Source organism: Pantherophis guttatus, chromosome 1, assembly GCF_059756535.1.
Source record: "Pantherophis guttatus breed Tessera chromosome 1, ASM5975653v1, whole genome shotgun sequence".
NCBI classification, from domain to species: Eukaryota; Metazoa; Chordata; class Lepidosauria; order Squamata; family Colubridae; genus Pantherophis; species Pantherophis guttatus.
This window is the reverse complement of record NC_142063.1, coordinates 308766011-308792277: the sequence shown is the minus strand read 5'-3', so window position 1 is coordinate 308792277 and position 26267 is coordinate 308766011. Positions and strand designations below refer to the sequence as shown.

At 37.4% G+C, this 26267-nt stretch overlaps 2 protein-coding genes across 5 annotated transcripts in view; one reads left to right on the top strand and one right to left on the bottom strand.

The window, feature by feature from the left end:
• The window catches only part of NINL (ninein like), a 34745-nt gene extending 22256 nt beyond the window's left edge, over positions 1-12489 (bottom strand). Inside the window, exons 1-7 of one of the 4 annotated variants that reach the window (XM_034427457.3) lie at positions 12109-12489; positions 7452-7653; positions 6192-6288; positions 5042-5217; positions 4375-4441; positions 2219-2409; positions 305-460 (exon numbers count right to left, since the gene is read on the bottom strand). In XM_034427457.3, the coding sequence (XP_034283348.2) occupies positions 305-460; positions 2219-2409; positions 4375-4441; positions 5042-5217; positions 6192-6288; positions 7452-7631 (867 nt within the window). In that variant the 5' untranslated portion in view covers positions 7632-7653; positions 12109-12489. Of the gene's footprint in view, positions 1-304; positions 461-2218; positions 2410-4374; positions 4442-5041; positions 5218-6191; positions 6289-7451; positions 7654-10710 lie in introns of all 4 variants that reach the window. The other 3 variants (XM_034427459.3, XM_034427458.3, XM_087888194.1) reach the window with 3 other exon arrangements.
• A 2403-nt stretch (positions 12490-14892) lies between these two features.
• On the top strand, positions 14893-25321 carry EIF4A3 (eukaryotic translation initiation factor 4A3). The gene is made up of 12 exons (XM_034427465.3): positions 14893-15501; positions 16598-16670; positions 18278-18344; positions 18520-18582; positions 19722-19854; positions 20365-20445; positions 20805-20946; positions 22431-22569; positions 22731-22846; positions 23179-23286; positions 23626-23753; positions 24969-25321. Exons 1-12 carry the CDS (start codon positions 15336-15338, stop codon positions 24983-24985), a joined length of 1233 nt encoding a protein of 410 aa, XP_034283356.1. The 5' UTR covers positions 14893-15335; the 3' UTR covers positions 24986-25321.
• Positions 25322-26267: the final 946 nt, after the last annotated feature.

The window sequence follows — 26267 nt, the reverse complement described above, 5'->3', positions numbered from 1 at the left end:
ACTGTTCTAGATCATTATCGCTTAGCAAGTTATGCAAACCCACCTATTATAATCTACTGTTATACGTGAACCATGCTATTAACAGTTTATTTCACAGACCGTGATTTAAAATACTTTCATAGTACTGTCTTTGAATCCAACCAATTCAAAACACAAGTTTTCTGCTATGTCTCAGCCCTTATGTCATAAAACTCATAACACCAGTCTGTATGAAAATGCAACAACTGGAAGCCTTTTAAACATTCAAATATTTTCCCTTTAGAACCAATAATTTTATAAAGAAAATATTGCTCAGAATAATTACCTGATTAGAGTGTGATCTTTGCCTTTTCGATTTAAGTGGTGTGGAAGAAAAAGGACAAGGAAGGCAGATGTGGCTGAATAAGCCATGCTGGAATTCCTTTAAGCTTACTCTGCCATCTCCATCACTATCCAATTTGTAAAATAATTCTTCAAATTCCTATAGAAAATATAAGGTTTTTAAAGTGTTGTATCACAAGCATTTGTTTAATTTAATTTAATTTAATTAATTTTGAAATTGAACAGCACCTAAATCAATATTCCACAAGGTTTAGTTAATGCAACAGAGTCTGGTAATCATAACCTGGATAGAACCTAATATGGGGTAAACACAGAGGTAGGTTTCAACAGGTTCTGACCAATTCTGGAGAAGCAGTAGCGGAAATTTTGAGTAAATTTCTCTACCGGAGAACCGGTAGAAAAATTCTGACTGGCCCCGCCCCCATCTATTCTCTGCCTCCCAAGTCCCAGCTGATTGGGAGGAAATGGGGATTTTACAGTATCCTTCCCCTGCCACACCCACCAAACCATGTCATGCCCACCAAGCCATTCCACACCCACCAAGCCACGCCCACGGAACCGGTAGTAAGACATTGTCTTCCCTCAACTGAAGAAAGAGGGGGTGAAATTCTCCAGGGGTGAAATTCAGCAGGTTCTGACAGGTTCTGGAAAATCGGTAGCAGAAATTTTTAGTAGTTCGGAGAACCTCTGACTGGTCCCAGAGTGGGGTGGGAATGGAGATTTTGCAATATCCTTCCCCTGGAGTGGGATGGGAATGGAGATTTTGCCATATCCTTTCCCCAGGAGTGGGGTGGGAATGGAGATTTTGCAATATCCTTCCCCTGGAGTGCGGAGGGAATGGAGATTTTGCAATATCCTTCCCCTCCCACGCCCACCAACCCACATCCACCAAGCCACACCACGCCTACCAAGCCACGCCCACAGAACCGGTAGTAAAAAAAATTGAATTCCACCACTGGTATTCTCTCCTGCATGCAAGAAGGACTAAGATGTAAGACTTTCAGAGGGAAAAGCCATCCTTCTCCAAAGCCCCATTCCATGACCTCAAACTAGCTTTCTGCTAAAATAGGGACAATCCAGACTAAGGGCTTGAATCAATTTCCCACTCCAATGTAATCTAGATTCCAATCCACATTTGACTATGGAATTGACTGGATGATCATAAACCACTGCTCTTTCTTCCAGCCTTTCCACTGTAGAAGGAAGCTGCGAGAATAAAATACAGGAGGGAAATAGCAGCTTACAAAAGAGGCATGATATAAGTATAGCAGTGATGGCTAACCTTTTCCGGACAGAGTGCCCAAAACACATGCGTGCCCGAACCCCCAAAATGCAATGCACTCATGGCCCTGCGCATGTGTGTCCCCTGCATGTGCCCCACCCCCACGCATGCACGTGTGGCGCCTGCATGCACCCCGCCCCTGCCCCTGCCCCTACCCCCTGCCCCCATGCATGCACACATGGCCCCCTGCACATGCCCCCTCTGCGCATGCACACGTGGGCCCACTGCACACACCACACCCCCTGTGCATGCACGACAGAGACCCAGCAACCAGCTGGCTGGCGGGAGGCACGCACCATGAGTGCTGGAGCTGAACTGGGGCAATAGCTCGCATGCCCAAGAGAGGGTGCTGCGTGCCACCTGTGGCACACGTGCCATAGATTTGCCATCATGGAAGTATAGCAGATATAAAGCTTCTTCAGATTTATTTAAAATACTGATATACTATTGGGAGGCAATAATTACAATTGCTAAAGCAGAGAATGCCAGAGAATACTTTGTACATTTGAGGCCTTGCCAAAATGCTGAATATTCCATATGTAGCCACCATTTTCAAATTCAGTCATCAAGTAGACTTTCTGAGATGAGAATTTCCAAAAGTCAAGTTTAACCAACCTCTTTTTCCATCTCTTTGAGTCCAATGTTCTTACAAACAGCATCCAGCTCTTGTTTGTTGAGGTATCCATTATTTCCAATGCCAAGATCTTCCCAAGTAACCCTAATCTGATTTTCAGTCGTGTTCAAACATGAGGTAGAGACTTCTCTAGCATTGTCAATGAGGTTATCGTCCCAGGTACACATTTGACCTACAAAGGATTACTCTCACATTAGCAAGCGCTGTACTTCTAATTACTCTGATGTTCTTATCAAAGACCACTTGTTATATAAATCCTCAACTGGAAATCAAATCAAATTTATATTCTATTCTGAATTTTTCTCCAAACCCTTAATTTGGCATTTCTATTATCCATGGAAATATTTTATATTTTTATATTATATAACATATATATTAGTTAAATATATAATTATTAATTAGATACATCTTTCAGTTTTAATACTGTATTTTTTCAGTAGTGCTTAAAAATATCAGAAACAGATTCTTTTATCTCCACTCTCTTCCTGTCTCTATTTAATTCTAAATATCTCTTTGGAGAGATGCAGGTGGATGAAGGTGAATGGAAGATGGCTGCCCAGTATTTTGCCTGTATTTTGCCTTTCCTAAAGTGTCTCTGGAGCAATTCAGCATACATATTTTGTATTACATAAAACTGCATCAGAGAAACAAAGGACATTAAAGGAGCTACAAAAGAACATCAAAAAATGCAAAGAAAGAATAGAGTTTCTCAGGGATTTTATGTGAAATAATTATGCATACTAAATGAAGCCACACTCAAAACTATTGTATTAGAGAAAAATGTGGAAGATAACTATTGTAGATTTCCTTTTTATATACTAATTCAGGGGTCCCCAACCACCAGGCCGTGGCTCACTACCAGATCTTGAGCCTTTTGGAACCGGCCATAGAAGTGGCGGGAGAGTGCAGGTATGCACGCACACATCTCCCACTTGTGCACACGTGCTTGCACACCTCTCCCACAGAACCATCCTCTCCACCCCCCACCTGCCCACTGGTCCATAAAGTCAGAAAGGTTGGGGAACTCTGTACTAATTCATTAGAAAACCTCACAGTTCAGAACACTGCAAATGCAATTCAAATTTATACCTATCTGTCCATTACTAGCTTAATAACCCAGCTTCCCAAGTTACATGTAAAATACAGATCCTATGATGTTTTCCCAGAGTCCAGAGGAAAATGGACTAATAAGTGTCAAGCTTGGCAATAGGGAATTTACTTCAGCCTGAGGGCTACCCTACAGTGGGTGGGATCAGTGTTCAAAATGAGTGAGAGAACATCTCACTGCAGTTGTGTGATTTTGGGATTTACACACATTCTATACACAGTGAAACTTTAAAATGGCCCCCACTGACAAGGGAAGCTATTTTAAAGCCTTGCTGTAGCACCCGTGGCAATACTTAAGAAAATGGTTGAGGAAAGAGGAGCTAGTTTCTTTCTGAGATTTTTTTCTTCTCTAAGAATATGAGTTCAGATCAGAGGTGGTATTCAGCAGGTTCTGACCAGTTCTGGAGAACCGGTAGCGGAAATTTTGAGTAGTTCGGAGAACCAATAAATACCATCTCTGACTGGCCCTGCCCCCATCTATTCTCTCCCTCCGGAGTTCCAACTGATCCGGAGGAAATGAGGATTTTGCAGTAACTTTCCCTGGAGTGGAGAGGGAATGGAGATTTTACAGTATCCTTCCCCTAGAGTGGGGTGGGAATGGAGATTTTACAGTATCCTTCCCCTGCCATGCCCACCAAGCCATGCCACACCCACCAAGCCACACCCACAGAACCGGTAGTAAAAAAAATTAATCCCACCACTGGTTCAGATGTGCAGAAGGGCTCTAAGATAAGAAAGAGAGCTTCCATATGGCCAAGATGGAAGATAGAGATTTCACATACTTAAACTAGCTTGGATTGCCTTCCATGGATTCAGTCTATAAGTTTACCTTATCCATTCTTATGGCTGGAGTTGAAGAGCAGAATTTGAATCAGAGAAGCTTTGTCTGCAAGGAATATACTCTGCCTTTCCAGTAGAACTTTACCCTGAGCTCATCAACTGAATCAGATGGCAAAAGTGGAAATTCAAGAAAAGAAGCAATAAAAAACATGTTTCAATGTTTGCTACACATTCTTTTGCTGAACCCCACCTTGGCCTTCAAAGGTCTGCTGCTGTTCTTCTTTTGAGTTTTCAGCCTCTTCATCTGATTTGAGACTCTAAAAAAGAGAACGGAATTTAATGTTCCATAGATTCAGTCCAATAGCCAGAAAGAAGGATAGAAAAACAAGAAAAGACAAAACCAGGGTGAAGATTGTGTAAAGCTGCCAATACAACTTCAAATTAACTATGCTTCCCACGGACATCTGACTTTTTCCAGTGGCCTAACATAAGATACAATTATAGCGCAGTTGGCAATGTGTTGGAGAAGTGACTCCTTGAGATTGAATGCTGTGATGGTCATTAAATACAAGGACTGGTTGTAAATTTATTTTTCAGCACTATCATATTATCAAACAGTCACTGACAGAGCAATCATTGAGCAAGGACTATCTGTATAACTCATTTTTACAGAGGCTGTCAAATTAGGAAACATCAAATTTGACTCTAAAGAGCCATGCCTTTGTTACTGAATATCAGCCAGGTTTGGGGCATTCCTGAGCATCTGGAAGAGATCAGAATACAGAAGAATTCCAGAGACTCAGATGGCTATTTCGTCAAGTCCAAATGTAACAAAAGGAACAATTACAACACAACACGAGTGATAGTAAAATGTAACACATCCATTTCAAATAGTTTGAAGATAGGTCTTTAAATACCTCCACACTCTCCAAAGAAGTTGAGCGTCTCAGCTGACTTTTTACATTTATATTTCTCTGCTCCTCTTGTAAATATTTGGGGGTTTCCAACATGGCATTTTCAAGCTCTGGCCTTGTCCGGCAAACATACTCTTTGGCCTCGGTGATATACTTGGGCTCAGTCTCATCTGGAATAACTAAATTGGAAATACTTTCAGTTCTAATACAAGCAGTAATACGTCCCCTCCTCTAAACCTTCTTTTTGATCCCAAATAAAGTTTTTAAAAACATAACCAAGAAACTATGAATTCAAAAACTTGAGCTTTTGAGGCCAACTATATTGATTGTAAGCTATTAATACCGGTAGTAGTAGAAGTTTACTTTCTTATACCTGTTATGCTAAAATAGTAGAAGATACGTTGAAATCAATCAATATAACTGTTAGAATAGGACTGCGGAGACACAGGTTTAGATCTCTATTCAACCATGGATTTCAGTGGATCATTATGTACCAATCTTTCATTATCAGTGTGATCTACCTGACAGGAGTTTTGGGAGATAAAATAGGGGAGACCCAGATAAGTTGCCTGGGCATCCCAAAGAAAAGGTAGAATATACAAATAATTAGATAGGGTATGCCATTTATAAACTTTATAATAGCTAACTTATATGAAAGGACATAGAGGAAACCATTTAAACTTTTTGTTCATGAACTTGAGAAATGTATATCAACAAAATAACAACTATTATGTTTTTATCTCTGGGAATTTCATTATAGAAAGACAACTGGTTTAAGTGCACAAAAGCTTACTTTTATCATTTCCTGAAATCAATCAGCACAGACAAACTCACTAAGCAATCTTTGCTATGTTTCATTAGTAATCCATCAGGCAGCAAGTCATAATAAGATAAATCAATTGGTGGCTAATCTATAACACAGCCAAACTTAAAGCAGAAAATCCAAAACAAGATAGAAGGGAATATTTGTAACTCAGGGTTAAATTGTGGTAGTTTTCTTGCAGACGTTTCATTACTAAATTAGATAACTAGCCTAGCAGTGATGATGTTATCTAGTTTAGTAATGACAAGTCTGCAAGAAAACCACCAAACTCAGAGAGCACCAAGGATCCCACAATCCAAAACAATTTCATGCATCTCATTATTCATTCACCTGGCTCCAGATAGCTGCTCTCATCATCTGAAAGGCCAAGATTGATATTCGAAGACAATATGGTCACAAAACCTTCCTTAAATTCTTCAAAATTAACCTAGTAAGAGATAGGAAGAAAAACATTGTTCAATTGTCTTGAGCAGAATGAAAACTCATTTTTTTCACTGCGGTGAGACTAGGTTGAAGATGCTATAACCTAAAGATGAAGCAGGCACTTAAGCAGGGAGGTCAAAAAACCAGGAATCCTGCCTAGAAGATCTCTTCATGGAGGAAGATACGAAAGAAACAAGTTAAGGAAACAAAAGGAAAAATGTCAACTGAAGCAGACAAAGGAAGCTGGGCCTGAGCAAATGGGGGGTCCTGAAGCTGCCTATTCCTTAGGTCGTTTTTTTTCATCCAGACATGGAAGCTTCTCTCCCTCTAGTTAGTGCTTGCAACCTACTTGAGAAGAATGTGGGAAAGGGGTGTGTGTGTGTGTGTGTGTGTGTGTGTGTGTGTAAGAACAAATGTATATTGCAACCAGTAAAGTTTTGCAGGTGCTTTAAATTTGCTGGGTGTATTCATGTATTCCAAAGACACTGATGTGTCTCAAGTCTTCAGTTGGAAGTGATATGTGTGCATCCTTAATTATTTCCCAACAGGATCATGTCTGCTCTAGCTGTACCCATCTGGAGAACCTGAGTAGAATGTAAAGAGGGCTTACAAATCTCTGTGCTTTAATAGGCTGTAAGTATATGAGTGAGTGACTGTAAGCCAAACCTGGGAGCATGTGTAATACCACATGGGAGAAGAGAAAGTAAGCTAGCAAGAAGCAGGACAATGCAGCATCAAACCCAATCTTATTTTCAGTAGACCTGTTCAAAATACATATATAAACCACAGTTTTATAGGAGGAACTATGGCAAAACTAATTTTTGCTACTCTTGGATTTACACTATAGTGTCTTCTGTAATTTTAATATACCTTGCATTTTTCTTCTCTTCTAATAATTAAAGTCCTTTAGAGTTGCAGTACCAATGTTTACTACTTACACCAGCTATGTTCTATGTTCTATAACTAACTATACTACTTATGCCAGCTATGACTTTAGGGAGCACCACAGACATACTGGAAATATTAAGTTTACTTCTGCTTGCAGCAGTTTTTTGATGACACCTATGTATGTTCAAGAGGACAGCTTGCCAGACCACAAATTAGAAAAGGACAGACAATTAAAAAGGCAATTATTTACAGCTCCTTGGAAATCTTGCAGTTACTTACTCTAGCAAAGTGATTATTCCCCAAAAGTGTTTCCAGAAGTAAAGGGAGCTCTCCTTCCAGATGTAGTTTGTGGCACAACTCAGTCAGTTCCTCCTTGTCCAAATACCCAGTGCCTGTGGTATCACAGCTGTCATACACATCCTTGAGCTGAGAGGTATATCTGTTCTCTTCCTCACCCATCCCATAGTATATAGCACACAATCTAGGAGGTTATTAAGGAGTGGGTTAAGATGGATTATTTGTTGATCTTAAGAAGTATGATTGAAATGTATGTACAATGTAACAGTCTACAAATAACATCAGTCAACATGCACATTATGCAATATTGTGAAACTCCAGTTAAAGATTTTAAAACAGCTTGAAAAGGTTTCTCATACTTTTTTCTTATTCTTCAGGACAACCTTCCAAACTTTATACCTACAAATATGATGGGTCAAAACCTCCCAGTGACACTAAGAACTTAAACATAATTCTATTTTTCATTTCCATTGCAAACGTAGACATTTCACTGAGTTTCTGTCTTCAGTTACAGGTACTAGTATTCCCCTGAAGTCAGAGATCAATCTCTATAAGAAATAAGTATTGCATAGTTGTTATGACCTTAACCTGGAAAATTATTTGCTCAGAACTGAATTCAGCCTCATGAATTCACTCAAGATAATACAGACCATTCATCACTCTCTGTTTCATATCTACTCACTACTCAGCCTCTGCCAATCTCTCAACTGACAAATTAAAAAAACAAATTAAGTAGACCAAATATTTTCAGCAATAGAATCTGGACCTAAATTAAACTGCATGAATGTTCTCAAACATTAATGAAATTCATATAAACATAAGGAATTGTCTTACACCAAGTCAGATCATTGGTTGATCCAACTCAATATTGTGTCTACAAGGACTGACACCACTTTATCATGGCTTCCTACAAGTCCTGGGTCCCAGCATGGAAACTTTTGCACACAAAATTGCACTTTGTCACTCAGCTATTTTCCTTCTCCTAATCCACCTCTAGTAATCTTCCAGCATTAATACAACTTTATTGACTTCCACTGCTACATGTTCCAGGAATAAATTATGGTAATCCTTTTTAGCTGGTGGATGGGCTAATGCACCATATTAATCTATAAAGGTGAGTTTGGGGGAAAGATAATGTACAAATGTAGTCACTGGGGTCCCTCTTCACTTTCTCTGTCATCATATCTTAAAATCTTTCGAAGCTGTGAATAAAAGATTAAAATGAATGTAAACAATGAAATATAAATGATACAACAGATAAAAATATTCACCAGTTCACAGATGAGAATTAATTCATATTATAATGGGATGTATAAATAAAACCCAGAAAACATATTCACAACAATGTTCAACTTGAACACTAATCAAACAGAAACAGCCTCAGTGAAGAGAGAAGATTTTGCTTAAAGTTTAGCAAAGTTGAAACTCTCCCCACAACAAGGGACATTGATCCAGTGGCCCCTTCACAGAAGCCATCTCTCCTGAGTAATCCTTTATTAAGGATCATTTAGTCAGGCATTGTGCTAAATGGAGGAATGTATAAATGTGCAAGGCTGCCTGTTCCCCCCAATAAATAAATAAATGGCTGAATTAATGTGAATTACAAATCCAACTGTGTCATAGCTCAGACAAGATTCACTTATTAAAAGAAAATTCACTCACAATCTTTTGACATACCAGAGGAAAATAAGAGATTGGATGGGGAGGCAAATATAGGGGAATTAATACAAAAGAATTTATCATTATTTTAACTGAAATAATGGGATCTGGTCTCTTATATGCTGTTGTGAGTAACTCCCACTTATCGTCATTTTGCTGATCGGGGTGTTGTGTTATTTTACATTGGGGCAACTGCCTGGTTCAGTCCAAATTCACAGCACTGCATAAATTGTGTTGTAACAAAAGAGATCATAAATAGATCCATTATTTTTTTAAAAACTGTGGCGTCTTCTACTCCAAAGCTTTTTAGGATTGAAGTATCAGTTTCTTTTAATTTGTAATATAACTATTTCTTTCCAGAAATATAACCAAGAAAAACATGAGTGAGAAAATGGAAAACTCATCAATCCATAGCCCCCCAAATTCTCAAAGCTCATTCAAGCAGATTTTCATCTGATAGAGAAAAAAGGTTGACTCAGAAGTATTCTTGGCATACAGCAGCTGTACTAATGCTAGGAGGCATATTAAGAATGCCTGAATAAGCATTTCTACCACAGAGATGCTTATCACACACTTCTTTCAATGTTTTAGGGCCAAACCACAGGCTATCATTTATCTCTTATTCCATTTGGGGCCCAGTTTCCAGCTGCTGGCTGTTTTTTTTCCCCGCTCCTGAAGTTAAGAAAGGCAAAGTAAGAGTCATGTAGAACTAAGGCATATTCTATAAGGCACATTCTAAAACAGGCATGTCCAAACCATGGCCCACATGTAACATTATTACATGATTTTTAGCAAAAATAACTAACTATACACACATACATACATATACAATATATACAGCTGTACAGCTCAAATGTACAGAACTTTACAAATTGCTCTTAATCTAGTGCCTTCCAGGTGATGGGACAAGAGGTAGTTCTTGACCAACAACTCTTCACTTAGTGACCATTCAAAGTTATGATAGACCTCCCTCAGGATACTGATGACCCCAATTTGAAGTTCTGATGTCCCCCGCCCCCATAGTCATATGATTGCATTTTGGGTGCTCAGCAACCAGTCCCTACTTACGGCTGTTTGCAGTGTCCAGCAGTCACATGACCAGAATTTATGATTTTTTAATGGGAAATTAGTATTTACTTCTGGTTTCTGGCAAAAAACGCCTATTCACTTAAGAACTAACAATGTTCGCTTAAGAACTGACACATTAATTTAACAACACTGCAGTGAAGGTCATAAAATCAGGCACAGTCACCTGATGATCCACTTACAACCAAAACTATTTACAATTGTAATTCCGGACTCAATTCCGGTCAAATGCCAAGGAGTACTTCTATGTACTATTTCTTAAAAAAGAGATCTGAAGCATCCACACTTGGCTTCTGTTGTGATAAAGCTGAGGAAAGTGGACCATTAATTTGATCAATTGAAAACATAATAAACATAATAAACATTAAATGTTAATGTTCACTACACATGAAAATAATGTACTGAAGTATATAATATTCCAAAACTGCAATATTAAAGAAGAGACAGACAGTAAATAATCAATTGATAAAACTATACAAAAGAAGAAAAAACTTACCATATATTAAATTGCAACATGGAACTAAAAGAGAAATAGGACAAGGCATATTTTATAAGAGTTCACAAAAACGCTTGGGTATGGCCAAGGAACAGGCATGTGCACATACATTCACACACCATGTCTAACAGTGATGTCTCCACAAAAAATTAACACTTAATCGTCTTCTCCAGTTAAACATGAGAGACAAATGGATTTAGATTTTGCTTTTCAACAGAATTCTGTCTTGTCCTTCAAAGTCAGAATTAAAATAGTTCTATTAGTTTCTGGGCTGAAACAAGATTTTTGCTTTCTTTTCCCAGAATATTTCAACATACTTCTAAAATGTAACATCAGAAAAATAATACATTTCTTGCCAATATTTTTTTCTATTATTGGAAATCCTAACTTCTCCCATCAGATCAGTTGTCTGGAAATTCTGCTATAACCTAGGGAAGTTAGTAAAGTACCTTTCAGTTAAAACTCATTTCAAAGCTCATAGAAGAAAAAGTACATCTGTATTCATAATATGTTGAAAACAATATAGGAAACTGAGCACTTATCAGTGCAAATAGCTAACAATAGTTCTTTGCAAAACTAATGTTTACTCTTTGGGAATGAAGTTACCAAGAGTTTAGGGCAGTTATCTAAGTGTGTTTGTACAACTTTAAATTGGTTTAAATCTCAAATTCAGCACAAATGTTTTGTGGGTAATAGCTTCTCTCTCCTTTAATCATTACTATGGATAGAGGCAGTTATTTTACTTGTATCTGATGGCGGAGGTACCAATTACTCCTGATTTCTTTTTATTTGATTTCTCCAAACAAAAGAAAGTCTAAGACGAGCATTTCATACCCTGAAAGATAGCTGCCTATATATATTCCTTTACCAGAAGACTTTCGGGGAAACCAAAAATTTCAGGAGTCTTCATAAAGCAAATGCCTCTGCTGAATGGTTTTTTATGCAGCATAAAGGGCTGCACAAACCATTAACCATCTGATAAAGGGATAAGCTAAGCATAAGATAAAGAGAAGCAGCCCCCGGTATATTAAAGGAGGGTAATTCAAACAGATTGGGTTAGAATTTGTCAAAACATGCTAAAAGCAAGTCACTGAAAAAGAAGAAAAAAACAACCTCCATATCCTTTCTGGAAAGTCTGGTTTTAAAGCAATGGATAAGCCACAGTTTTTATCGAGTACTTGTAAAATAAAAAGTTTGAAGACGTGAAACCATAAGTAAAGCAAAAGCGGCGTTTTCCTATCTAGATGAAAGCCGGCGGACAGACCCACCCATCCAGGGGGGAATTAAAACTTTTCCTCTGAGGCCAACGTTTTTCCACACTTCATTTCACTTTCCTGTCTCGAGTTAAGGAGGAATATCCGGATTCACCCAAGTCCGGCACCGCGCAACAGCACCTACTTTCTCCGGGGTCCTTTACTAGCCAAGCAGCATCCCCACCGCGCAGGCACCGCTGAAGAAAAGCTCCCGGCCTCTTTGTCTCCCGGGAGTCTGAATACCAGCGTGCGCTCGGTTTCTCTCCTCAGCCGCCCCTCCCCTAGCGGCGGTAAGGAAGCGGCCACGGGCTCGCAGGCGTTTCGGCCTCGCTGCCAGCGTCCTAGCCTCCTTCCAACGTTGCCTAGCCCTAGCCAGATGCAGCTTTCTCGCCCTCCTCTCAAGCGGGTACCTCTTGGCGACTGCTGCACGTTACCGGGAGGAGGCGAACTGGGCTCCAAACGGGCCTTTAAGTGTCTGCTGCTTCGGGTGACGAGAATTGAGCGCACCCGGGTTAGGAAAATTCCCCAGGATGGCTTCGGCTGCAGAAACGAGGGTGCTGCCCGGTAACATGCACGCAGTTAATATTTTCGTGTGGCGGGAGGAAAATCCGAAATACTGTTTACACAGAAGGAAAATATTCCGTATTCTATATGACTTGTTCCATATTGGATTTGTGCGGCTGTTGCCTTGACAGCTTCTTTCGATCTGACATTTTGATCCCCAAACCCCCCAAATTTTAACCTAAGACTGTCTACTGTTGACCTCACCCCATTCCTAAGAGGTCTGCAAGGGGCGTGCATAAGAGCACCAGCGTATGTTCCCTTTATTTGTATTCATTTTATGTATTCAATTCATGCTTATACTTATATATATTATCTAATACTACTTGACAAATAAAAATAAAATGAAAAAAAAAATAAAGTCAGTTTTTACTCAGCTAGTGTTCTTCAGCCGTCTTGGACTCCAACTGCCCTGGTTGTTGGGGATAATAGGGGCAGTTGTAAATAGCCCAACTCATTTGGAGGGCACGGAGATTGGAAAGGAGGTTTTAACTTGTTAATGTAAAATGAAAATACTTGTAACTTAAAGCCAACTGGAATGAAAGGTCTTTACCTTCTTTGTTATCTCCTATGCACGTGAAAAGTGTTATGATGACCCTTCTCAGCTTCCTCTTCACAAGGCCAATACATGGAGTTCCTAAATTCCAATGCAGATTCTATGTTCATCCTCACTGCCCTTTTCTGAACTTGTTCCAATTTTTTGAAAAGCTTTTTAAGGTAGTGCCAGAACTGAATGCACTACATGAGAGGGCTCTGATCAATGCAGAATATAGTGGAACTTTATTCTCCTTCATTTACTCTCTATCTGCCTCTGTTGATACAGCTTAAAATTGGATTGCTTTGTTTTGCAGCCACATGACATAGCTAATTTAAATTCATATTTGTATTTATATGTCAACTACTGTTCCAAGATCTTTTTCAAAAACCAAAATTCTCTTGATGAGAATTTGTTGAGAACATGACACACAAGCTGAGGTGAAATGATGGAAGGTGAAGTCCAATACATCTCAAACATACCATGTTGGGCTAGGCCAGAAGAAACACATCTGATAGTATATAAGAGAGCATAATTGAACAATGAGCTCTGCCTCTTTCTTATTTCATAACACTTGTCTATAAGGGATGGAACTTGCATTTCATAGACCCAATGCTACCTTTGTCATCCCCCCCCCCCCCAACATTTACATGGACAGCATGTTAGATGAGAAATTGTGATCTAAGACTGGACTTGCACATAGATTATGCTAAGAAGTTTGTCGTCTAGTTTGTGATTCAGTTGCTATCAATGATCAGTTTCTGATTCTGTGTATGATACAAATTGGGAAACCAGGATACTGAGTTTTGGTTTTGCCTTAGGTATGAAAGCTGGGTGGGTGACTTTGGGCCAGCCATTTTCTCTCCCTCAACCCAACTCACCTCAATAATAAAGTTACTATTGTGGAAAATAGAGGAAAATGATATGTTTTCTACCTTGAGCAATTCATAAAAATAATAAAGGTGGGATTTTAAAGTCTAAAAAAGAAAAACATGGTTCAAATAGCCATAAATCTAAGTGACCCTAGTTCCAAATTATCATTTCTCAGCACATCTTGTATGTAAATTGCGTAATTAGAAATTAATGTGTACAGAAGCAATTACTTTTGGGGGAATTTTTATATGTAGATTATTTTCTTCAATATGTTATTTTTTTATATTTCTGACTATTTTTTTTAATTCACAGCTTTAAAAATATCATTTTAATTAATTTAAAATCTTTGATATCTATAGATGCTCAATTTTTATTTGTATTTTAATAAATAATTTTAAAGGGGACGCTGTGGCTCAGTGGCTAAGACGCTAAGCTTGTCGATCGAAAGGTTGGCAAGTTCAGCAGTTCGAATCCCTAGTGCCGCTTAATGGGATGAGCTCCTGTTATTTGTCCCAGCTTCTGTTAACCTAGCAGTTCAAAAGCACGTAAAAAATGCAAGTACAAAAATAGGGTCTACCTTTGGTGGGAAGGTAACAGTGTTCCATGCGCCTCTGGCGTTTAGTCATGCTGGCCACATGACCACGGAGATGTCTTCGGACAGCGCTGGCTCTACGGCTTTGAAACGGAGATGAACACTGCCCCCTAGAGTCTGGAACGACTAGCACATATGTGCAAGGGGAACCTTTACCTTTACCTTTACCTTTAAATAATTTTTTAAAAAGATGCCTGCATAGATCTATTGTTAGAAGATCAGGCAGTATGCATGTTTATTCAGAAGTAAATTTTGCCAGGATCAATTAACTTTCATTCATTTAAAAAATTATAAAATTTCCACAACCACTTTTTTTAGTACCTAACAAAACAAAACTTTCATTAAAAAGTCAAACTCTCTTTTTGCAGGAAACAAAACGCTTGTGGCACTTTAAAATATATCAAATGCATTATGGCAGAAACTTTAAAATAAGTAATTGGAGCCGCTGCTCTTTAGCCTTTAAACTCTTTAACTCATTAAACCCACGTTGCACTTTCAATTCTGTTCCGCTCTGGAATGAAATAAAGCAGAATGTACTACTAAACACGCTCGTCGAAGAAAGCGTCTTCGTAATTGGCATTCTTGTCTCTAAGGCAACGAGCGTACGTCCCAGAGCGTAAGGCTTCGCTCAGCGTCAGTCTGTGCGTCACGGGGGCGCGTCGGAAGCGAGGTAAACACGCATGCGCCGATTCGTAGTTGTGTCGCAGGAATTACGTAGGCCGGCCCTTTCGGCGCGTTGAGCGTTCTCGGTCGAGGCGGGCGTCGAGCGGTCTTGCGTGGTGGGCCAAAGCCTAGAAGTCGGCTCGAAGCGATGTCGGGGGCTACGGGAGGTGTGACGGGTTCAGCTCGGAAGCGGCTGCTGAAGGAGGAGGACATGACAAAGGTGGAATTCGAGACCAGCGAAGAGGTGGACGTCACCCCCACTTTCGACACGATGGGCCTACGGGAGGACCTGCTGCGCGGCATCTACGCCTACGGTGAGGGGGATGCGGGACTGGAGGGATGGGCTTGAGAAAGTGGCCGCACAACTTCAGAAAGCGGTTAATGTGGGGGATCAAGAGCGACAAAGGACGGGAGCTGCTGCCCGGCTGCTTTTCCGCTTCCCCCGCCGCATGTGGACCCTCCAGGATGGCTGGACCTTAAACATAGTCGCTGTGAAATGGAGCAAGGAAGGATCAGGGGCTGCTTCCCTTTGGTATTTGTTGATAATTTGAGGGAAGCCTCCGTTTAATGGCATTTCTAAATGATCCCCCAGCAATCTGCAGATGTTTGAAACGGTCAGATTCTGCCCTTCGGTTTTAAAGAAGTGAGTGAGATAACAATGAGATTCGTGGTTTTAACTTTTGCGAACACATTAAAATTCTTGGTAGATTCCTAAGTGGGTTGAAGTTTTCCTATGTTAAATCAATCTTAGAGATCAGTTAATTTCCATATTATCTCCCAAATAAGTCTGTAACACATAGGGTAATTGTTACTTTGTAAACAAGCACTGATGTATGAACCCCCCCCCCCCAAAAAAAGTTATCTTCCTCCAGGCCTTGGGAATACAGAGTTAGAGTCTAAAGCAGCTGTTCAGGAATGGCTGGTTTCTAGGCAGTTTGCTTTTTTAAAAAAAGATTCTCACACACTCAACATGGCTAACAAATGTCAGCTTCAAAAAGACAGGAAAACCAGCAGAGATGGTTATTGCTGCTGTAATTGGAGTAGATCAAATCCTTTGGTCATTCCTGTAGGATCACTAAATAAGTTGTTTATTCAAGAATAGTAACAAATTTATTCAGACAGGTTATATGAATGCAGCCTTAGATCTGTATTACTCTTGATTCTGGCCTTATCTTATCTAATGATACCTTAAAGTAAAGTAGCCCACCCATTAGATTCAGCCCAAACTGTTACTAATAATTATGTGAAGCAAGTGGTAGGAAGCCTGTTTGTTTATTTTAAACTATGTATGTTAATTCTAGTTTTTATTGCACTTCTTCAGTTTTACTATATTTTAGTCAGTTTTGATAATACAGTTTGTGGAGGGAAAATCTTAATTGTAATTTAAAAACAATTTTAATTTTTTTCTAGGTTTTGAGAAACCTTCAGCTATCCAGCAGAGAGCAATTAAACAGATTATTAAAGGAAGAGACGTGATTGCTCAGTAAGTGGAATTATAAAAAGTGTGAAGAGTATGCTTTCTGATACCATTTTGATAGTTAAAAAATAAATTGTTCTTGATGTTCTTGCTCATAAATAGTCAATCCTTTGGAAGCAAAGAAATAGTAAGTCCTTTGGAAACTTATCTAACATAAGTTTAATGGTATAATTCTAAGCACATTTAATCAAAAATAGTCTTAAACTTCATGGGACTTTATTTTTCAGAAGTATATGTAGAACTGCAATTTCACAGTCCATCAGATTTTTTGTGTTCTTTTTTCTTTTAATGGTAATATACAACATCCATTAGTACATTTTATCATACATAAAATTCTAAGTAGTAGTCAATAATCCCTTAGAGAAATCAAATCATCTTCGTTTTGTTTTAATTATATTTTTCTCCAGTTAAAAAGTAGACAATTTCTCAGTTTTGTTAAGGGAGCTAAAAATGAGAATACTAGTTGTGTTGAGCACTTAAGTTTTCTTCATTTGTTATGAATAATATTAATTTATTCGTTCAGTGTATTTGCCACTTGTCAGAGTAGAACTTAAATATTAAAGTTTTTTACATGTTTTTCTTCAGAAATATATTTCAGTGTAGTGTTAATATGTTTATTTTTTCCATTTAATATTGTCTACAAGGTATACTCCTTAAGTATTTTTATAAAAAGAACATACTGTTTAATGGTACTATTTTAATTTTAGGTTTTATGCAACTTTAGAGTTGCTGGAGTTAAATTATATAGAAATATACAGTAAATTTGGCTTTGTCATATATCTATTAATTTAAAGAAATGCTCCAACATAAACCACTTATGAGCTTAGAAACTGTGCTTGTGTAACTATCGTGAGAGGTTAGATCTGACAGATACTTAACATAATTTACATTCTATGTAAAGTATTTTGATTCGTTAAACTTATATTAGAATAGGCTTATTTTTATCTTGCTGAATATCAAGTTGATTAGATTCAATCCTAGGCTTGTATTTCAAGAGCTACAATGATTTCATTGTGATTAGGCATCTATTTCTGTTTATAATGGAATCTAAATGATCTGGACAATTTTCACCGGGGTGTGTATGTGTTGTCATAGACAACAGAATTTTAGTTTTCATTGATATCCATTTATGACATGAAAACTTTTTTGTTATGCATTTATATAGAAAATAAAATCTTTATCTTTATCTTTATTTAAATTTATATACCGCCCTTCTCCCTGAGGACTCAGGGCGGTGTACAGCCAGAATTAAAAAACATGAAATACAAATATTAAAAACAATTAAAATATATATAAATTTGGCCCAAAATTAAAAATACAAACCAATTAAAACATTTAAAATTTCTTCTTAAGCCAAAATAAGTCATAGCAAACTTAATTCTTGTTAATAAATGGGTAAGCCTAGATCAACTAAATTTTATTTGCAAATATCTACAAATACCAGTGCATCGTATGGTTAACTCTTAATCAGCATTAGAAAACATGGCTTCACTATAAATATAAAGTGTTATGAATCTCCCTAAATAGACCCATGCAAAGCTAATCTTATATCATGTAGAAAATCATTTTTTGTGTATTTAATCAAATTTAGTTATTCAGTTGTTTCTTTCTAGATCACAGTCTGGAACAGGCAAAACAGCAACATTTTCCATCTCTGTACTACAATGTCTGGATATCCAGGTAACTTTTGGAATATGTTTGTTTTATGAAGATGCATATATTATTTTGAGTGGAAAACATTATTTTATGGAGCAATGACTCTACCCTTCGGATTATATTCTAGGACCATACTTACACTTCCTTTGAAAAGGAGCAGTTGATATTTAAAATAACTATATTTCATTCTTTCAATTAGGTTCGTGAAACCCAGGCGTTAATTTTGGCACCTACCAGAGAGTTGGCAGTACAAATTCAGAAGGTAAATGAATATTAGAGTATAATATTTGCAAAAGAATATTACATCACTTAAGCCCCTGGCCAATTCTTTCTTTGTTCCAAGTTGCAACTCAATAATGCCTAATGACTATTTAGAATCAGGGTGTACTATTAGATTGAAGTATTTGAAATGTCTTTGAATATTAGTAGCTCGGGTTGGTAATTGTTGGTTTGAGCTCTGAGCTTGTCGATTTGATAGCAAGTGTTTCGTCCCATTCGAGGAGACATCTTCAGTGTGCTTTAGATTGAAGTCTTAGTGGTTTGTGGTTGACACAATCTCTCCAACAAGTGATATAGTATACAAATGCCTTTAAAATTAATATTTGGTGCAGTGATAGTGTGCTCTAGCAATATAAATTCTGAATGCCTGTAGGCTCAATATGCTGTTCCTTGAGCTCACTCCCAGATATACAGTGGCCAGGTTGGCATTGTGAGCAGCAATGTGCTGGATCTATGTGCTGGATCTAACAAAACCAGATAAATGCTTAACATTACATCAACAGGATTCTTTGCCCAGATTCCTGTAGCCTTGAACTACCTCTACTAAGTTATTGAGTAACTCTTGGGATACATGCATAGCTTGATTTCAGCAGTACTTAGCAGAATTTATCTTGGGTTCCATGGTGAAAGAAACATAAGATATAAATACAATAATGGCAATTTATATTAAAAAGGAACCCAAACACAATTGTAATAATAGACATGAATCAAACACTAAGTTAGAAGGGGAGAAATGTTATTTATTTAGAATATGATGAGAACATGACAGAAGATAAGTAAACCTGTACATACAATCCCCATAATTATATACAAAACTTCTACAGAGGAACAGCAGTGGCCTCATAACTGGATGTCCAATTCAGTTATCCAGGGGATCACCTCTGGCTTTGGTTTTGTGTAGGTCTTCTAGGGAACCAGAAAACACACATTGTGACAATCTTGCACAATATCTTTAATATCGGCCCTGGAGAGAATGGAGTCATATAAGGATTTGCCTATTCATTCTGTTTGTATACTGTTATGGATGTCATGATTCTTATTAGGACTATTGCCTCAATTACATTTCAGGAGATGTTAGAACTCTTAACTCCTATTAAGTAATGTATGGGCTCATTTTTACAGGGGCTGCTTGCTCTTGGTGATTACATGAATGTCCAATGTCATGCATGTATTGGTGGGACCAATGTTGGTGAAGATATCAGGAAGCTGGATTATGGACAACATGTTGTTGCTGGCACACCTGGTCGTGTATTTGGTGAATATATAATTATGTATAATACCATGTCCATAGCTAATACTTTGGTTAAAATTCTGTTTGGATTCATGATAGTTTTCAGTTTCCCTATACTCTAGATTTGAATCAAAATTGTTTTATTACTTAATTCCCTTGACCTTTATATTTGGAAACTATCTGGAAAGATAACTACTAGTTATTTTAGACCAGTTGTGGCTAGTAAGTAGTCTGAAGGTCATATCTGGCTTACCTCCCAGTTCACATAGGATGCAAGCACTGTCTTTTTTTTTTTGTTGTTGTTGCTGCTTTTGAATTTTCCTCCCAGCTAGCCTTCGTGCTGCTGATTCTTCCAACTTTACTTCAGAAACACATAGTTATTTGCATGATAATATGCCCCAGAAGATTTTCAGGAGATATTCTGAAATGATACCATTTTGGATTGATGGTTCAGAGAACTAATGAATATTCAATCTGTGGGAAATTGTTTTTAATACCTTTGGTGATTGTTGATAGAAATTTGAAATCTTCCAGATATGATTCGTCGCAGAAGTTTAAGGACTCGTGCTATCAAAATGTTGGTTTTGGATGAAGCTGATGAGATGCTCAATAAAGGTAAAGAATATGTGAATCCCAAATGTTCCTAGCCCTCTTTTAAAAAAATAAAACATGAAAACAAAACCTTAAAAGATACACAGTTTAGTTGCTGAGTCTTTGTAGTAGACAAAGTTAAACATGCACCCCAGTTTCGGTAGCTTTTTATGACAAATAACATTCAATCAATTGCCAAATGCCAACACTAGAGTTGAATGTCAGGTGCCTCTAGTGAGTACCAGCCTATGTTAAGCTACACGCATAGTTCTTGGGCATGGACTACTTAAAGCATTTTTGTAATGTATGTTTTCATAAAAGCAAAATATAAAAAGCCTTCCAGATTTTATTCTATCATTTATTATTTTATTTGGCTTATGCAGGTTTTAAAGAACAGATTTATGATGTGTATAGATACCTTCCTCCAGCCACACAGGTAGTTCTCATCAGTGCCACTTTGCCACATGAGATCTTGGAGATGACCAACAAATTTATGACTGATCCTATTCGTATTCTGGTGAAACGGTTAGTAATTTTTAACATTATGTTCCAGCTTTGATTGGGGCTTCTTTCCATGTCAAGTTTTGAATTCAGATCTAGTTGAACAAAGAACAAATGTCTGAACGCATTTCTCTGTTTCTTTTATGATCCATGACTTACTACTTAAATATTCTTTAATATTGATCTTCTTTTTTGTATTGCAAATAAAAAAGAAATAGTTCAGATCTGCCAATTGATTAATATAAAAGTCAGCCAGGTTAGGGACATAGAAAAGATCTGGGTTACCAATTTAGATCATGTAGCTTAATCCTGAACAAGCCCCATCTGGAAGCTTTTTGAGTTCAGGATTTTGCAAACTTGACAATGTAATAATAAAGGCAAACTGGAAAAAACATGTTGATTCCAAAGTTATGTCCTATCTCTGCCTTTAGAGGAAGGAAATTAAAAACCAGAGAAGTTGCCCCAGTATTACAGGTATACATCCTAAATGAAAGTTCCAGATTTAGTATTACCAGATATTTCTGCCCCGAAATTTATCACTCCCCTCCTTTCATTTCTGTGCCAGCAACATGGAGAAATATATTTAATTAATTGATGTTTGCTATGTTGTCAGCTTACACAACTGATTAAATCTAGTTAAGACCATTGAAATTGATCAAATTTTGAACATTGCTTTCACTACCTATTGATGTATTTCCATTGTGGTGCTTAAAGGACATGCCTGATTGAAGCTTTCTGTTTCCTTATAAATGTTGAAGAGGAAAGAGCACACAAACTATTTAGTTTATGTCCTCATGTAACCAATAAGCTTATGGCTAAAACAGAAATTTGGTAGCATATCTTTGCCATAGGGTATCAGAGCTCTTAATTTTTTTATTCCAGAGCAACAGTTCAATACTTAAAACTACATTGCCTGTCTTCTCAAATTCTTTTCTCTGATTTAAAATATTATTGTAAAAATATTTACTCAGTTGTGAAAGTTTTTGTATCTTAAACTTAATGTCTAATAGATACATTAAGGTAGTCCTTACAACTATCACATTCCAGCAGAGGTGAAATCTAGCAGGTTCTGGAGAAGTGGAAATTTTGAGAAGTTCGGAGAACTGGTAGCGGAAATTTTGAGTAGTTCAGAGAACCGGCAAATACCACCTCTGGCTGGCCCCAGGAGTGGGGAGGGAATGGGAATTCTGCAGTATCCTTCCCCTGGAGTGGGGTGGGAATGGAGATTTTGCAGGATCCTTCCCCTGCCATGCCCACAGAACCAGTAGTAAAAAAATTTGGATTTCATCACTGCATTCCGGTAACCAATATATAAAATTATAAGAGAGAGGGGGGGGGGGAAATGGAATGGAAATAAGAGATACTTGGTCAGCCAGTAGCCCAGTGATTTCTTATCTTGTTATTCATTCTTATAAACAGTTCTAGAAGTTATTTTGACTGAAGAGTAAAATAAAAATGCTTTACATAAATAACAAGGTTAATTTGGATATATTTTTCCATTTTCTTAGTGATGAGTTGACTCTTGAAGGAATCAAACAGTTCTTTGTGGCAGTAGAGAGAGAAGAATGGAAGTTTGACACATTATGCGACTTGTATGATACACTCACTATTACACAAGCAGTCATCTTCTGTAATACCAAGAGGAAGGTATGTCAGCCAAGTATTAGTATAAGTTCCAAGATATCATTGCATAATTTCTTCTCAAGTTAACAAATGGATTAGATGCAGGGTGCATTATAGAGAAAGTTAACTTTTTCTAGGTTCCTCCATGTCAATATAAAACTAATTGTGGCTAATCCCTGGGTCAGGTTGATTGGCTGACAGAGAAAATGAGAGAAGCCAACTTCACTGTTTCATCAATGCATGGTGACATGCCTCAGAAGGAAAGAGAGTCCATCATGAAAGAGTTCAGATCTGGGGCAAGGTAAGAGCACTTTTGTTTCCTAATGTTCTCCCAAAATACAATTCAAAACCATCTTCCAGCTTTTGCTAGATGGTTGCTTAAAGTGACATGAGGTTGTTGTGTACATCTATTTTTGAATTTCTTTAGCTTGAACATCAAAGTATCTTAGAATGACAGCTAATCTTCTGGGTCAGCTTTCATCATATTTATTTTTCTTTGTGTTTGAGATAAGCCTGGTATCTTGGTATTTATTTAGCAAGTGCTACCTCTGGTATTAATAGATATTGTGCAACCCATTGTGTCACCTTGTGAGTGGTAAATTTGTTGCTTTTTGTTGCTTTTTCTTTTTACAGCCGAGTTCTAATTTCTACAGACGTTTGGGCAAGGGGTTTGGATGTTCCTCAGGTGTCTCTGATTATTAACTATGATTTGCCCAACAACAGAGAATTGTATATACACAGGTAGGCATACATGTATATTTCAAGGGAAAAAATGCTTAGTTTTTTAAAATCATTTTTCTAAAATGTATTCATAAAATGTTAAATGTTTGAATAATAAAATTATTATCTGAAATGAAAAAGATGGGGGGAAATGCCACTTTTTCGCCAATCCTGTCAGTTAACATGAAAGATGCTTCTGCCTTTAAGTATATACAGTAAGCAATTGGCCAGGCTCTGACACAAAAGTTCTTCAACTGTAGTTGGTTCTGCCAGGGGCAGTGAAGGACATGGAAGAATTCTGCACTGAATGTGAGCCGCTTTGGCTTCTCATATGTTAATTGGTTTGTAATCTCCCACCAGGATTGGTAGATCAGGCCGCTATGGTCGCAAAGGTGTTGCAATCAACTTTGTGAAGAATGATGATATTCGTATCCTGCGAGACATTGAGCAATACTATTCCACCCAGATTGATGAAATGCCAATGAATGGTGAGTGTCTTAATTTCTTGTAGAAGATGGTTAACCATGGGATATTAGAAAAATTAAGATTTTTTTTTGCCCCCTCCCCATTTTTCGTTCGTTTTTCAAAAGTATTGAAAAAATTAACAAAACAATATGTAAAAAGCACAAAAATCATATCAAACCTTTTTCCTCTGTTGCCTAAAACCACAAGATTTTATAGATATTACAATAATCAGTTCATTGGTAAGAAAAAATGTTACATGCAGAACAAGATACATTTAAAAGGATTAAATGCTGCCTTTTTGGCTCTTTCACTCGCTTTTTAGATGTTCCTGCCTGTGAACCACAGCAGCTGTGCTTTTAGTGCATCAGCAATGTTAGACACCAAATTAGAAATAAACACAAACAACCCTAACGTAAATTAAAAATCAACTGATTCTTCTGCCTGCTCAGGAGAATAAAGCAAGGCCAAATTTCTTCTACTGAAAGGAATTATTCCTTTTGGCTCTGACCCAAAAATGCTTTTTCAAGAGGCAACTGAACTTTTTTTCTTTAAAGACCTTTCGCTTCTCATCCAAAAAGCTTCTTCAAGTCTGACTGGATGGTGGGGAACGGAAGGAGTCTTTCCATTCCCCACCATCCAATCAGAGCTGAAGAAGCTTCTTAGATGAGAATCAAAATGTCTTCAAAGAAAAAAGAATAAAGTCCAGTTGCCTCTTGAAAAAGCACCTTTGGGACAACCACAACCTGGATGACTGAGAATCTCAAACACTCTTGGCTCCGAATGTACTTAAATCCACAAAAAGAATGGCCACTCCGTTTCTTTAATAGGTTTTTTTGGTAGTTACATTTCACTTAAGTACTATCCAAACTATGGCTGAGTGCACCTATTGTACTGTAATGCTTTATTTAATAACATAGAAAACAGCAATTGGTTTGTTCACAAGGCATGTTACACTTTTAAACCATGCAAATTAATAATGTTAGTGTTGGCTGGCAGAGCTTGCTTAATCTGAACCCAGCAAACTAAATAGGTCCACAGTTTGAGTCAAGCTTTGGTCTTTTCAATTAGCCTAGTGAACAATCTTGAATTTGTAGAAGAAATATTTGTGAGTTGTCTCTCAAATGCTGCCGGCCATGTGATCGATTTTTTTAGTAGCTTTGCCTGTATTGTGAGTGCTTGCATAAGACTTGCCACCTTTTCATTATTTTCACACCACGATCTGTTTTTCTTTAATCTAGTTGCTGATCTTATTTGAAGAAACTTGACAAAAGAGAGAAGGTCCTCTTAGCTGTGATACATTATTATAACCACACCCAAGAGCTGGTTGGAACTCTTCTTGTTACTGATGCTGTTTGAAAACCATAATAGTGTAACTTCAGAATGGTTAGGCATCTCCGCATCTGCTAATCAGAATTGGCGAAAAGTAATATTGGAAGCAGTGCAAAGTGCTTAGTGGTTTTTATTTACTTTGTGTAATTGCAGAAACCTAGGAATTGTAATTGATGAAAATTGTAAAGAGGCATTTCTGTAAATAAGTTCATTGTCATCCTGTTTTCTGCTTTTTTCCTGATTAAACAATTATGTTTTCGTATATATTGTCCATTCACTAAATTTTGTTAAAACTGATCACTTTTTCTTCCTGTCTATCTAATTAGCAAAGTGAAAGGATTTATTTTTTAAAATGTTAATCTTTCAGATTCTTTTAAACAAGTCAAAATGAAATGGGAATTAAGAGTTTATGTATCTTCTTTATTATATGAATTAGAATATAGCCTCAAAATATTATTTGTAGTAGTAGTTTGAATGAAACTAAATATTTTAAAAGTTTTGAGTTTTCAAATTTTTCATTTTAAATATAGAAAACAAGCTTAAAGTAGATTACTAATGATGGGCAACTATTTAGCAAATGTTTGTTATTTACATATTACTTGGTAAATTGGCTTTCTAGATTGCCAGTCAAGATTCAAAAGATTTGACCCCAAAACAACCTTAACTTGAAGAAATTGTTAAGAGACGAAAACTTTTTTGTATGACCAGAAAAATCAGTAAAGGAAACAGCTTGAGGGCACATAGCTGCTAAACTGTCAAAATTTCTGATGGAACTTTTCAAATTAATCCTGAGTAGGGACTTGCATTTAAAGCATAATGCATCTCCCTACTCAGAACTTTTATTACACGGTGGGCAACTTGGAGTCCTGAGGACTACCTATGCATGGATATGCTGCTCTTACATGGCCAAAGTCATTACTATCCTTCTTACAGAAAAGCAACATATATTACAATAGAAAAATAAAATGGAATTATTACTAATGGCAACAAAAGTGATTGTATTCAGCTCCCTATTCTAGAAGCAAGCAGGAATCCTCATTTCTTTCAATAAAAGTGATCCTTTGCAATGAACCAAAATATTTCCCATCTCCACCTCTAAAGTTTGGACAGAATACACTGTGACAAAGCACACGTATCCAACCTTTGGGGTATGTAATAGGACACCAGATAATATTCAGCAATGTTGATAGCAAAAGGGAATAGACAAA